This window comes from Leptonotus elevatus, chromosome 3 (assembly GCF_054856555.1).
Source record: "Leptonotus elevatus isolate MCC_2025b chromosome 3, RoL_Lele_1.0, whole genome shotgun sequence".
Taxonomy (NCBI): domain Eukaryota; kingdom Metazoa; phylum Chordata; class Actinopteri; order Syngnathiformes; family Syngnathidae; genus Leptonotus; species Leptonotus elevatus.
The window spans coordinates 3,753,779-3,769,434 of record NC_141241.1 but is presented as its reverse complement, the minus strand read 5'-3'; the positions used below and the strand labels follow the sequence as shown (position 1 = coordinate 3,769,434).

The 15,656-nt window shown below is 42.7% G+C and overlaps 1 protein-coding gene across 1 annotated transcript; it reads right to left on the bottom strand.

The window, feature by feature from the left end:
* Positions 1-225: 225 nt before the first annotated feature.
* Positions 226-13,307, bottom strand: neto2a (neuropilin (NRP) and tolloid (TLL)-like 2a). The gene is made up of 10 exons (XM_086071993.1): positions 12,809-13,307; positions 10,332-10,388; positions 10,112-10,255; positions 8,633-8,881; positions 6,350-6,397; positions 6,143-6,270; positions 4,594-4,822; positions 4,244-4,357; positions 3,993-4,123; positions 226-2,764 (listed from the first exon to the last, which is right to left on the bottom strand). The coding sequence occupies exons 1-10, from the start codon at positions 12,816-12,818 to the stop codon at positions 2,060-2,062; spliced, it is 1,815 nt and encodes a 604-aa protein (XP_085928119.1). The 5' UTR covers positions 12,819-13,307; the 3' UTR covers positions 226-2,059.
* Positions 13,308-15,656: the final 2,349 nt, after the last annotated feature.

Genomic DNA, 15,656 nt, shown 5'->3' with positions numbered 1-15,656 from the left:
CTAGCTAGCTAGCTCCCTAAAAGGTAAACAAGCACCATGGAAGCTATCTAGCTAGCTAGCACCTGGGGCTAAAGCCAAACTGTGGCAGGGTTTTTACTTTCTGGACCTAGATTTGCCCCCTCTGGTGAGATGACACATATTCTGAAGGGAAAAATAAGGGTCCTATTTGGGGTGAGGTATTTATTTTCCACTTCTTATAACACTGTACAATGAAGCTCCCCAGGCTGGTGAGTAGATTCTCTTTTAATCCAACAGAATGAAATCATACATAGTGGTTAACTCGTCGTCATCATCATCATCATCATCATCATCGTCGTCGTTGTCTTTTTAAGGGAAGTTGTGCTTGTTTTACATTTCACAAGGAGAATTCAAAAATAAAAACACTTTCCTCTTACCAAAATAAGAGTCTCTTGGTGTGCTCTTCCCGTGGCGAGACGGAGCTAATAGGCGTTATGTCTGCATGTGTGCGTGTGAGGTAAGCAGGGCTGCTACGTCAACAAAGGCCAAAGCATGTCATACTCCATCAACAAGTACTGTCATGACCTCAACGGATTCAGCGAGTCCAGTGCAACGCTGCTAAAAGGTACAAGAAGGATACTCAGACATGTCTTGTAATGCCGCTGTGTTCCTTAGGAGGCACCAGTGAGTCATAGCACTGCAAAACCAGCCAAAACAGACAGTTTAAGAGTGCTTCGACACCAGCACCTTGTAAATTGTTGATCGTACTCCAGTTCGTTGACCCCCTGCTGCGGTTCGTTTGGACACACTAAAAACAAATTCAGGTGTGGATCAAACTAAACAGATTACCACTTCTTGGGGTTCTTTCACACTTTGGTCCATTTTAAATAACTAGTTTGGTCAGTCATGAACACTTTAACTGGATTCTGGTGTGGACCAAACCAACCACATCACACTTGGCCACACACTCGGGGAGCGTTCACACTTTGGTCCCTTTTATTAGAACTTTAGATTGTGTTCCACATTCGTGTGGTAATTGTTCTGAGATGTGTGACACACTAATGGAAATGGAGTGTGGACAAAACCAACACTACCGAGAACAAACGGAACTGTTGTAAATAAACTCTTGCATGGTCCGGTTATGAACCAACCAAACCAATCGGTCCGAGACGTCCGGGTAAAAAAAATGAACGTTTCGGAATGAACTCTAGCGCGGTTTGGTTGAGGACCAATTAGGTTTGGAGAATATCATAATGTGACAGAGGTGACTGCCTTTACTTACTGGTCAAGTCTTTGCTTTAACCACCTTAAAGTGCACTTCCCTATTTGCCCGTGTACTAGATTGCCCAGCAGTACCCTATGACCAGAACTACATTCTGGTTACATTCCTGCGACCAATAAGTGAAAAGAGCGGCGTCACATGGTTTGTTGTGATGCAACCCAACTTGAGAAGAGATACGGACCAGGTGATTGTGATTGGGACCAGACAACTTGAACTGGTTGGTGTATGAAAGAGTCTTTGGACTAATCTACTTGGGTAAAACAAAAAGACAGACCTGGTGGACAAATTTGGGGGTCCAATCAAATCCCACCGTGACACAAGGCCAACAAATCCTTGCTGTGATGGTGAAGGAACACGCACCAAAAAAGAAAAGAAAAAGAAAAAGAAAAAATCAAATAAATTATTTGAAGACACACTATATATTTATATATACATTTTTATATCTCTTATATCTGTGAATGGCAGGTGAACTGATGTAAAAAGTTCTGAAAGTCTCTTGATGGGTTCTTCTCTTACTTGGTCCAATCGAGTGTCTGCATGCAGCTCTGAACTCAGACCATCTTGGTTGTTCCAGTTCCGATCCCTTGAAATCAGGTTTTGCCATCCAAAGTTGAGAAAATTCTCCTGCAAGAAGTCCATGGACATGGAGCGCCGTTGGTGGTTGACCACTCAGGTTCTGTTCTGCTTCCTTGAACCCTGTTTTCCAACTCCACAGAGAGAGGATTCCTTTTCTCGAAGTCCATGGGCATGGAGCACTGTTGGATTCTGTTCTGGTTCCTTCATTGCAGCTTTCCAACCCACGCATGGAAGATTCTTCTTCTAGAAGTCCATAGACATGGAGCGCTGTTGTGGGTCCACCACTGAGGTGCTGTTCCGGGCGCTGGTGCCACGGATGGTGAGCGTGCCGCAGGCTCCTCCCATCCCACCGCCGATTCCACCGGCGATGCCGCTGGGCCCGGCCATGGCCACTCCCCCCGCCATACCCATACCTCCAGCCATGGCCACTCCCCCAGTGATGCCCATCGCCCCTCCGATGCCCACGCCGCCCGTGGCCCCTCCACCTCGGTTGTAGATCTCGCAGGGTATCTCCTCGGTGACGCGGTCCTCGATGACCTGCTGGTCACAGTCGTGAGTCTGCGCGTGCTGCTTGTAGCCGTAGCAGCTCTTCTTATAGGTGCCGGTGGAGTTGAAGGTCTTCATGGGTGGTGGCTTGGAGAAGTCGTTGTGGTAGGACAGCTCCATGGAGCTCAGCGTGGTGCGGCTGTGCTTCATGCTGCCTCCGCCGCCGCCGCCGCCGCCTCCGCCCGTCCCCACAGACCCCTGCGAGCCGCAGTGGTGCTCGTGTACGCAGCGCGACATGGTGGACGAGCGCCGCACCTTGTGGAAACTGTCCAGCTCCTCGGACAAGTCGGCCAGGTCCGACGACATCTCCTTGTCGCGCAGAGAGAAGAGCTCGTAGTGTGGTGGGTCGAAGACCTCTTGGAGACCCGCTTTGTTGAAGACACCGGGACGGCGGGCGACCACCTGGGGAAAAACACATACCCGTGTTTGAGCACTGAACATCTCCTGTTCAGGGACGTGTGTGAGTTCGAATAGACTGTAAACTTGAGCCAGAGAATCTGAATCATTGGATTCTGCAGAGATTCCAGTAACATTTGGGTAAGTCAGCTGATAAAACTGAATCTTCTAACTCGTCACAGGCACCTGATTCAAATGAATCATCTGCGCTCGCAGCGTTTCTTGTAGGTCTTCTAACTTGAGTCAGTGAACGGACAAAACCGAATCATCTGAGTTTTTCCAGTGAGTTCTGTTCAGTAACTTGTGTCAGTGAAAGGATTCACTATCAGATAGTCCAGTGTTTCTGGTGAATCTAACTCAAGCCAGTTGCAAATTCATCATCTGAGCCCACAATGTTTCTGGCCAGTCCACAAACACGAGTCACTCAAAATCTGTAGTTTCTGCTGAGTCTCTTGAGTCTCCTGATTCAAGTTAGAACACTCAGATGATTTAAGTGAGTTACATGACTGATTCCACTAATTGGACTCAACATTGAAGATTCAGATGATTCCGTTGCACTGATTCAAGTTAGCCGACTGAAATGATTGCATTCAATCGGGTGACTGACCCAAGGTCGTTGGAGTCAAGGAAAACATCACAGAATCAGATGGTTAGCTTGTATCAGTTCACCGACTCAAGTTAGAGAACTCGCCATAAACATGCAGACCACAGGTGGCGAATCCAGGTCCAGAAAGTAAATTCCCTGCCACAGTTTGGCTTTAGCCCCTTGTGCTAGCTCGCTAGCTCCCTAGCAGGTAAACGAGCACCCTGGGAGCTAGCTAGGGAGCTTGCTCGCTAGCACCTGCTAACTTAAATCAATACATTGATATGACTGAATGATCAGAATCCACGGTGCTTCTGGTGACCAACTTGAATCTCTGCACTAAATATCTCAGTCTGCCGTGTGGTTGATGAATCCATTAACTTGAGTCAGGCACCTGATTTAAGTGAAGATATCCAATCTGTGGTGATTCACCGGACTCATCTGAGTCCAATGTGTTTCTGATCAAGTCTGTCTATTTAGCCCAATCATCAGGTTCTCTAGTGAGCCATCTTTTACATGTAAAAAAAAAAAAGAAGTATATACACCACGTTAATTATTTTTGTGTTACAGGGCTACAGTGCCCACTATTGGTACGGCATGCACACTGCAGCCTCATCACTCGACTTTGGGAAACCTGCTTGTCCCACTTACCTTTTTCCGGGGCTGCTTCATCTGGACGAGGATGGAAATGATGAGAAGAACCAGAACGATCCCGGATGAGACACCGATAACCGTGCCGTGGGTCTTGGTGATTTGGTGGAAGAGACCCCTGGATCTCCTCTCTAAATGTGTATGTAGGGGGGGGGGGCAGCAATAACCGGCAAGACAAGTTGAGTCTTTCATAAGTTTTAGACAAACATGTCCCAAGTGATTACCGGGTAATTGTCGGCAAATATTCTTACCCTTGCAGTGATTTTCATCCCACGGGTAGACACAGTTCTGGACACCATTGCACACCAGCGAGTTGTTGATGCACATATTGCTGTGACAGAAGAAGGTGTTGGCCGAGCACGGGGCTGCAGGCGAGAGACACAAACATGATTAAAAATAACCTGCGCACGGTGCGAAAAGGGCCGGAAGCCATTTTGACGGTAATAAAAACAACAATAGCAAACACAGGAGCGCTAATGGCGAGCACACCAGCAGCCATCAAGCAGATGCCAGGCTAACATGACTGAGCTGGTTCACCACGCTGCAGTTTTCAGTAAGCATAGAAAACAGGAGGCAGGCTGTCTCTGTCTTGTCGACTCACGGTCCACGAAGGAGGTGAAGAGCATGCGGAAGCGGCTGAGTCGGCTCTTCTCGTCGGCCCACATGCGCACGACGCCCACGCCGTTCTCCAGCATGACGTCGTTGGCCACCGTGCTGCAGAACTTGGCTTTCAGGTTCTCGATGGCGCTGCTGCCGTCGTAGATGGCCACAAAGTTCTTCTTGCACTCGTTGGAGTGCTCCATCTGGTACTCCATGAAGCGCAGGTAGATCTGGACACATCACACACAAGTTTGACATTTTCGTAAAAAATTTAAAATCGAACATTTTTTTGTATTTTTAGAAATATTTTGTAGTATTTTTGGGGGGAGAGGGTTCACCCCATGTCCCTTCCTATTTTTGTAGAAAACGTATTGCATGTTTATCAGTGTTGTTGTTGTTAGACTTTTTTCAATTACAATGTTTTATTTTTCAATATTTTGGGGCTTTTTTTGTTTGTTTTGTGTAGTCTCAATTATTTTCAATTAATTTATTTTCTCCAATATTTTGTAATATTTTGGTCTTTTTTTGTTTGCTTGTCCTCCCCTCCCAATTTCCATATGATTTTTTTGTGGGAAATGTATACACAATGTTTCTCATTGTTTTGTTTTGTTTTTGAAGAATTTTTGCAGTTACAATATTTTCAGTGAATTTTAATGGGCACCAATTATACTGTTGGCGTACTTGCAGTTCAACACTTGTGTTTTTTTTTATATTCACAGATTTTTTTTCAATCTTAATTTTTTTAAAATATTTTGTAATATTTTTTTGTATTTTTCTCCCCTATTTACTCTGATTTTCATAGAAAACGTATATGAAATGTTTTTCAGTCTTTTTTGAAGATTGTTTTGGGATAATTCCCTCCCAAGACATTTCACTGCACATCAATTATACATTCAGGCCAGCACTTTCGCATATTCAGATTTTCATTTTTTCTTTTTACATTTTTCAAGGAATTAAAAAAATATATATATACAATTTTTTTTTGTTTTTAGAAGGATCCTCCCACCCCCAATTTACCCAACAAATTTCATGGGAAATGTATAGCGAATGTTCAACAGTGTTTTTTTTTTTTTTTAAGAATTTTTGGCCATTTCAAAAAAAATAAAAACATTTCTCCCACCTCATCATATTTCATTCACTGTCAATTATCTTGCCTTATATAATGACAATGTTTGTCATTCCATTTTAATGACTGTACTTAAATGAAGTTACTTGCAATGACATGCCAGCAGGCTTCTGTAGCCCACACATAAACACGGCAAGCATGGCGTGGGACCACTCATGTAACTTAATCAGATGTGCATGAATTTGTGTCGTCGTTGTGTGAGCCATGCTGGACCGTGCCCGTGATTCATTTACTCTCCAGGCGTGGCGACGCTCGCCTGCCTGTGAATCACGGCAGTCATTTTTTTACACGTCAACTCACTTAAAAGTGGATTAAATACATGAAGAAATGATCAAATGTAGGACAGGAGATGCTAAACCGAGAAGACTTGAAGCAAACGCAGCCTGACGTTCATGGAAGCAGCACTACTCCCGTGCGTACAGACCTTGGACTGAGGTGGGGCCCTGATGGTCCAGATGCAGTCCAGGGCATCTCCCGGCTTGACCCGCTTGGCTTCGTCCACCTGACTGGAGCGAATGACCCCGTCGAAGCCGCTCAACTCAAACTGACAGTCTAGAGGACAAACAACAGCAGAGGATGATGAGATGAGAATGACCTTTGATTTTCAAAATAAAAGCAACGAGGAGCTTACCCGGGATCGGGTTTAGCAGTCCACCCACATGCAGATGGAAGTCAGGGTCTGAAAAAGCAAGGACAGAATAATCTTAATGTTTTTATATAAATGTGTCTTTAAAACTCTTTTACCGCCAAACACGTTTAATGACGTTTACTAAAATCCAAATGAATGCCGCCAAAAACGTTAATTGACTTAAAAGGGCAGTGGAATGTCTGTGCAGCGCTGCCTTGTCATTGGGGTTGTAAAATCCCAAAACACCCACTAACTATGGCCAGCAGATGGCAGCATTGTATCTCTTTTCAATGGGCTCGCGTTAGTATGGAATTACACTGAAACATGACGAATCTGATGAAATTGAACATTTTCAAGGATGATGTCAATGGTCAAAGCTTTTGTTAAATCTAATACACAGAGAGTCACTAAACAATTTTAAATTTTCGCTCAATGTCATTCAAATTACCTATTTTCAAATGGTGATTACTAAAGAACGGAACACGGTAGAAACATATTCTGTTTGCCTTGAAAGATGAGTAAAAATGCTCGAAATCGGCTGGCACTGTTGGGGTTGTTTCTTGGATAACGTGTGGCAGTAAAAGAGTTAAAATAGAACATTTGATGTTTACGATCAATATCAACTATAGCCACATTATTTTCACACCGTAGCAAGCAAACAATATGGCTGAGAAGTCATTGTTTACTGTACATTTACAGTCATGATTTCATGAGATAAAACGCATACAAATCCCGAATCTTACTCAACGCATTCACGATACAAATGTCAAAATGCCAGGGCCGATTTCTTTGTGCTAGTTCAGCCCCGCATTGGACTGGTCGCCAGCCAATCACAGGGCACAGATTCAGTAGGTTATTATAGTTAACTAGACTAAGTGCAATTTCTGGAAAAATTGCGAGGGAATGCTAAAAGCTGAATGCTAAGATTTAAATGCATTTGGAATGCTTGTGAAGTAAATTGAGAGATAAATTATGAAATTATGACCTCGTGGTTACTGAACAATGCACTTTAACAAATGCTCCGCCGAGCAGTATGAGACACCTGGTAACGATGATGAGTTATATGTATGGCAGTGGGCGTGGAAAGTGATAATGTCTGTCCCATTGAAAATTAATGGGGAAAAGTTGATATATATTGTAAGCAATGTGGAATCAGGCGATATATACCCCGGGAGGCGTACATTTTTGAAGCAAGTTGAAATTCGAACAGTGTAAATCGGAAGGATTATGTGGGAGTTTTTACACGGCAAAAAAGTGTGGAGAATAAAAATCACAATAACATATGTGGGAATGCTTCAGTATTCCCACAATAAAATGAACAAAATACCTATAAAAAAATAAATAAATAAAAGCTAAAATTAAAACTAGAGTGGTTTTTAAAAACTAACAAACTACATTCTACATTTATACTGTAATTATAGCAAAAATGTCCTTCATTTTCTCTTTGTCAGTTAATTTCATAAAAGTTTTCGGGGTTTATTTTGATTTTGAAATGATATTAAATATTTTGGTAATTGGTACTACTTCATCGATATACGGAAGATGATTATTCAAACAGTCATTGGAAAATTGTAGTTTAGTTTATTACACTATTCTTATTTAATTTGTATTTTTTTTTAATCTTGCACTCAACAAATACTCCTTATATTTAAAAAAACTAAAACTAATACTAAAACTAAGGAGGCGTTTTTAAACAGAGGCTCGGGGGGCAGCTAAAGGGTGCTATAGCTAAAATATGTTAAATGAGATTTATTTAATCTTTTTTTAAATGTAATTTATTTAATTATTTCTATTTCGTAGAGGAAATTTTATTCTAAAAAGACTATATTCGGTCCCACTCTAAACAGAGCAAACGTTTCACTTAGAAGAGAGTAAAATACTAAAAACAAACACTCAAGGATTTAGGAATGATCGTACAACCTTCACCACTTGAGCTATGCAACACTTATTGTTAGCTAACATGTTGCTGGCGTGTCCAAAACGAGACCAAAAATGGAGGTACGAGGATTCCACCTGACACCTGCGATATATTGACACAGAGCAGGAGCGGCATGGGTCAGTGGTTCGATCGGTTGTCTCCCAACCTGAATGTTCTGTGATCGTTCCTCAACTGTTGAGTTGTTGAATATTTGATTCGCTTCAGAGTATAAAGTTGACTCTGTTTAGACTGGGACCGAATATAGTCTTTTTCAGAGTAAAGTTTACTCTCCAAAATGGACTGCGTATGACATCGAGATTTTCCCCGCCATGTTGCATTGAAAAGTCGCAGTCGTTGCGTGCCCGTACCTGCAACGAACGTGTACTTGATGCGGAACCCGAGGCCCTCCAGCTCCTCGTCGCTGGTGAACTTGATCCACATGAAGCGCCCGGTGGAGGTGAGCAGTCCCGGGTTCTTGGCTCCGCACACCCGGTCGATGAGCGGCGAGAAGCCGAAGGGCCCGTCGCGGATCTCGATGTGGTCGAAGCGGCACTCGAAGGACGGCTCGATGTAGTAGTTCTTGTCAAACGCCAGCTGGATCCTCTGCCTGGGCAGCGCTGTTTAGTCACAGGCACGGAAGGTCACGTCAGACAACATTCGTCACTTTTTGGACAGTCGACATGTATTCATCCGCTTTGAAGCTGCATTAATTTATTCCCAACAGTCTATTTCCTTCATTTTGTAACATTTCTCATGGCTGACCAATCATATTTCAGCTGACCAATCATATTTCAGCTGACCAATCATATTTCAGCTGACCAATCATATTTCAGCCTCAATCATCAGCAGCATTTTTCCGTCTTTTCATTGGTTGGTCAGAGTAACCATCTAAGCAAGAATACCGAGTTCAGTTCGCCTCGCAAAAGATATATGGCGTGATAATTCGTCTTTTTAAAAACATTTTTGTCACGTTATTAGAAAAATAACAAATCTGACAATCTAATGGATGTGGCACAGTAGCATGATGTTATACTGCATTTTTGTACAGTAGTGATGGCTTCAATAATTACTACATGAAAGTGGGGGTGTTAAGAGTTGAATTCAAGACATGATGAACATCATTCTGGAAAGTAGTACATTCACAACATGGGGACTTTCTGTATATGCACTTATTTGGGCATTTCCTCCTTAAAATTGGTGAATTTAAAATCATATCTATTTTGTGTTCATCCATTCCATTAAATACTTTAAAAAATAAATGTTTAGTCAAATAAATAATAAAACATGTACATTTAACTTCCTAATTTAAATAATTGGCTAAAACGCTTACAAAAAATGCTTATAAACTGGATCTGTTTTCTCTTCTATAAATAAAATAAAATAACATAACATAATAACAAATCCATTGGTTGGTCTTCGGTATGAATCATTATATTTGCCAAAAAATAACAGCACTGGGAGTCTCCATCTGTCTGTGTGGTGGGCTGCAAGAAGCCAAGTTGAGTAGCTGCAATGCCTACTTTGTTCTACAGGGGGAGCAATTGAGCCACGTTTGGATGGGAACCCCCTCCAGGTGTAGCGTGACGTCATCATTTCGTGCAAGGAAACATGAGTGGCAAAGTTGAGCTGCTGGATGCAACATTGTGAACAAGTGGACTTTTTGATTCTCTAAATGGGTATTTGAATGATGTTTTTATTTTCAAAATGAAAATGATTTCATAACATCTCCTGGCAATGTTAAAGAAAGTAAGAAACAAATATTTTTAAAACGGCTTCTTTCTTTACCCCTCCGAAACAGCCTTGGTAACCGAGCACTCTCTCGGATACCCACAATGCACCGGGCTCACCTTCCAGGATGTAGACGCACTCCTTGTTGGGCGGGTACGTGTCGGGGTACTTTGGCGACGTGAACACGCCGCCGTTGATGTTGCGCACCCACGTGCCGCAATCATTCTGGTTGGGGCTCTGGACGCCATTGTCGCTCAGGGAGTCTTTGAAAAAGAAAATGTTTTTTAGTATTTCCATTATTACGTTATTTCAAATCCTATTTTCTTTTGTCGTGCTTACCTTTCGTTCGCTGCGCCAGAGCGAGGCCCTCTTCTATGAGAACGAGGAGGATCCATGCTGGGAAAAATAAAATAAAATGATGTAATAAGTCTATAATACTTTTATGTTACTTATCATACTACTGTATTTTTGTAAATTAATTATAGATAGACACGATTCACATACATAGAGTATATCGATTTTTAAGTAAGGCTATATAAATACAAGCAAATCTTTTTGGCGATTGGCCGGTCGAGGTCACATGGTTCTGCTGCCTTATATGAGTCACATGATGACTGACATCCATTTTGAATATGTTACCAAATCAAGAATGGTTTATAGCATGGTTTGAGTACTCAAATGGTGGCCTGATTAAATTGACGATTAATTTGATGATGACTTTTCTTTTCGTTCACACCAAATGGGAGAGTTATGGGTCACTGCATCCGGATTTGTTTAACATTTTGATCGGGGGGGGGGGGGGGGGGGGGTCGAGCTGCGTGATGCTCGTGCCAGTCAATTCAACAGTGATGAAAATTAGAAACAAAAGCATCCTTAAATCGTCTCTCTGCTGCAACCAACAGCAATTTTCAACAGGTTTAAATTTTTGTTGTTGTAGTTTTAAGTTGTAATATCATCATTCACCACTAGATGGCAGACATGGATTCGTTAGCATTTACACCAGGTTTTTACAGATTTTTTTTTTTTCACATTTGGAATGATATGCAGGACAAAAATAGTACCGCAATAATATAAAAAATATTGAGTGGGTTGATTCTGAACAAACTTAATGTTAATTTGCTGTTCAGTAGTTTTGTTATTTTTGTGCACTGGGGGGGGGGGGGGGTGTCCCACGTTATTTGGTTATTTTGTTGTTTGCTTCAAACCATTTGCTGGGTTAGGATAGTGGAACTTTTATACATGCATTGAGAAATGCATATAAAATATATATATATATATATATTAAGAGCATTTATTTTGCACACATTTTGTCCATATTTACAGTAAAATGGCATTTTTGTTGTTTTTGTCTAGTTAGGAAATGCTTGGTCCCATGTGGCCCCCCAGTAGCATTGCTAAAAATAATTATTGCCTCTCCAGCATTGAAGTTGCCCAACCCTGACTTATTTACTAAAAACCCAAATACTTATCATGAGGCAAACGAAGTATATGTCATAAAACAAATCACAATATTTAGTGAACAATGAATAAACATAGTGAATGGCTGAATGGTGGGTATCTGGGCAGATTAAAAAGTGGGTATACTCCGTATATCAGCGTATACCCTGGACTACACCACTGGTTACACTAATCCCCTACAATAGTCATTATTATGAATTTTAAAAATGTATCCTGATAATTGTCGAAACATTATTATTATTATTATTTTTTGCTCTACACTGAAAGATGCTAAAAGATGGCGCCAAAGCCCCGGATAACTGAAAAGTAGTAAATGACCTAATGTGCTAAAGGAACACATTCAATAAGATTCTTTAAGAGCAAGAGCAGTTGTGAAATGCTATCCTGCCTTATTACGGCTCTAAAGGCAGAATATTTCGGGTTGGCTTTGGCCCTCCGTCATTGCCATTACACAGAAAAGCTGGGAGAGAGCCGGATTTGAGAGGCAGTGTGAAAGGGGTTCGCATACCATTTCCCTTTGAAAGTAAGCGACCAATCAGTGAACATCAGCTTCTATCACCTGCAGGTAGTTTATGAATGTTTATTTCTTAGTTTAAATAAATGCCTCCTTCAAATAAACAATCCATCTACCGCTCCATCCATCTATTCATTTATTATCAGTCTGTTTGTCCATCTGTCTCTCCATCCATATTTTTGGGACATCCAGGTGTGAGACCGGTGAAACCCGGTGCAGCACGCCGTGGACACCACGCAACAATCGACCGCGTTTCGTCCGATAATGGAACTAGAAGTCGTTGGACACTCAGCTCCGCGAGACCGGTGAAGCCCAGCGAAGCGCACCGTTGACACGATCCCTTTGCCCGGCCGCGCGGCGTCCGATAATTGAACTCGCTTGGCCGGTGGTGGCGTTCAGGTTGCATGGAATGAAGTGGCGGCATTTGAATTGGATCAGAATGCAAGTATGCACGCACTGTGACCTGGCTGTTACTTTTAAGCCATTTGAATATGCAAATTAGCACCGCGTACACGATCGTGGACATCAATTCGTGATTTTTACGCACGAAATCCCTTTTGACGGCCACCCAACCGTTCCGCGGGGCGCAGTTAACGACACTGACACACAAGCCGAAACGATGTTAACGACACGCACAAACGCCTCCGAACTCGCACGCAACATTACTTCGCGGATCATTCCAGGGGAGTGGTTTAGTTATTTTTTTTAATCCGATCTCCCAATGGAGTCTGGTCCCGAGATGACTGTTGCTTCATTAGGATGGAGCTAATTATTTATAATAAAGTTTCAATGGGAATTATTTGAAAATCAAATGAGGGGGGAAGAGAAAAAAAAAAATTCTCACCCATGTGCATTATTTCCTCTGCAGAAACGCTCCCTTTTTTTCCTACTAGAAGCCTCCCGTCGCGTCAATCTTCATCGGAGCGCCTAAACATCTACAAGGGGGTACATCCATCACGCGTGTCCCGCACCCGGGGGCTCCTCCGCGGCTTGTGTGCGCAATGAAAGTCCAGTGGAGCTTCTCATGTCAACCCCCCCCCAAGCTCCGACTCCAGCTGGGACTCAAACCCCACTGAGATGTTCCATGCAGGTAGATATCCAAAGAGACGGACAGACAGCGAGAGAGATGGAGAGAGAAACAATAGATGAAGAACAAGAGGAGGTGGAGTAGGAGGAGGATGATGATGATGATGAAGAAGAGGAGGAGGAGGAGGAGTAGGATATGGTCTGCTCCGCTTCCAATTCCGTGGGCGCACTGATGAGGAGCTGCGCCCGCATGAGGAGCATTTAAAGCCGCTGGCGTCGCTGACATCGAGCGTGAGTCGTCACCAGCGTCGTCAAGGCGGACCACACGGACACGGACAAGTTTCCGGTTGGCGCCTTTAAAAATAAAATACTACTAAGTGAATACAGTAAGACAAGAAATGTTAAGTGTTTGGGCCACAGCACAAATGAATAGTTTTATAAGTAGTTTAAGTATAAGCAGTCGTTTACATTATAGTAGTTACTTTTTAAAATACAGAATTAAGTTATACATTTGTGAGGAAAAAGTCACATTTTTAACTCTTTGACTGCCAGACGTTTTCAGAAAAGGGATGCCGTCAGTGCCAGCCGATTTAAGCATTTTGACTGATTTTCAAGGTCCACAGAAAATGTTCTGTTTGGACTATGGAAACACACGTACTACCAAATGAAAGATTGGACTTTCATCAAGAGTTTGTTTCTACCTTATTCCGTTCTTTAGTAATCAACAATAGAAAATGGTTAGTTTGACCCAATTTCGCCTGTGTTGGACCAAAATACGGAGAAATCAAGCTTTTAGTGAAACGATATTATTTCATGCATTCTAGTGAATTTGACACTTCTTTTTGTCCATGAATGATGCCACAAACACCTAAATAGTGCTTTACTTCTATAAAACACTACCACCAAGAATGAAAAAGTGTTTTTTGATAGCAAAATACGTTTATTTACATTCAACAGTGTAACAATTTGACAACAATTTGGCAAACTATTTACAAATGTGTGCAACTGTGGTGCTATTTACAAATATGTGGATGTTTCAACGACAGTTTTTCTTTTTGTAACACTCTCCTGCGTGCAAAGAGACGCAACAGCATTTGCACAACAGATTGCCTCTTCGCGTGCGCCACTTTCTTGCCGGCCGTTTTTTTCCGGGGAATAGCAAGTATATACTGCAGTGTGTCATCAAGTCTAATATCAGGATCATGCTACGGTTTCGTTACGTCTCGCTTCCCCGTGTCCTTCAGTTGCTATACCGAGTGGTAGATGTTCTGATCCATTTCATCCACTCCATTCATGGTGGCATCGTAGTCCAGAAACAGTGTCTTCTCCGTGATCAGACTGTACCCGCTCCTCCGATGAATATGCATTGGACTCGGGGTACTCTTCATTGTCCGATCGAATGTCCGCTTGTGCAGCTCCGCGTTTTCCGGCGTTAGCAGCGCTAGCCGGTGAGGCTTTATGACGAGAGAATAACGGCCGCGTATAGCTTCCAACTCCGGCGTCAACCTCGGGAGTGACCATCATCATCATCATCAATGTGCATTGGTCGATGCTTTTCGACTACTCTCCATCGTCCGATCGAATGTCCGCTTGTGCAGAAGTACCCGGCCGGCTATTGTGCGCGTTTTCCGGCCTTAGCAGCGCTAGCCGCGCTAAGCCGGTGAGGCTTACTACGTGTTCATAACAGTCACGCCAAAGCTTCCAACTTTGGCGTAGAGCTCGTTGTCATCATCATCATCATCATCAATCTGCATTGGTCGATGCCAACTCTCCATCGCCCGATCGAATGTCCGATTGTGTAGAAGTACCCGGCCGGCTATTGTGCGCGTTTTCCGGCCTTAGCAGCGCTAGCCGCGCTAGCCGCGCTTAGCCGGTGAGGCTTACTACGTGTTCATAACAGTCACGCCAAAGCTTCCAACTTTGGCGTAGAGGAGTCATCATCATCGTTGACATCAATGCGCTTTTTAGTATTGATTGATGCTTTCCGTCTTTGAAAAAAATGCTCAAGCGTGAGCTGCTTGCAACCGGTTGCTTGGGCAGCCATTGTGGGCTTATTCAGCCATGTCTCCTCAACACTCTAGCTCCGCCTCACGTCTTCTACTGACGCCCACGGTGGGCGGCCCATCCAACCTTGTGCAAAGAGAGTCATCGCTGCCCTCTAGGGGCCAAAACGAGTCTTTGACTAATCAGATCTGCCTGATACTTTCAGCACAGCTGCCCAAGGCTTTCCTGCACCCGTTTTTGAAAAAAAAAAAACAAAAACATAGGGGACGTCTTTTAACGTCCTCGGCGCCCTTCCCTAGGTTTATGCTAAACGTTTTATAACGTTTATGGCAGTCAAAGAGTTAATGATAGGGTGGTGCAAAAATAGGTATACAATTTTTATTATGAAATATTGTGTACATGTCATCAATAGACTGTGGTTTTCTCGAAAATAGCCTACATGAATTTTATAGTAATGCTAATAATAATAATAATACTCTTCTCTTGCTTGCAGAGGCACAGCATTCTTGCTTCAAACTGTCATTCTGACTTTAAGTTGACTGTAAATCTGACATAAAACAAACAAAAGAAAATTAAACATTTTATATTTTAAAGACTAACTTGTTAAATAAAACCGTGCAATTTTGTCTAATGAAAGTACACTAATCAAATGGTAACATATG

Excerpts from the sequence above, each read along its gene's own strand:
- neto2a (XM_086071993.1), bottom strand. Across the intron at positions 6,398-8,632 it reads CAAGTACACGTTCGTTGCAG|ACCCTGACTTCCATCTGCAT; the intron begins GTACGGGCACGC and ends TTGCTTTTTCAG. Across the intron at positions 4,823-6,142 it reads GGGCCCCACCTCAGTCCAAG|ATCTACCTGCGCTTCATGGA; the intron begins GTCTGTACGCAC and ends TGATGTGTCCAG.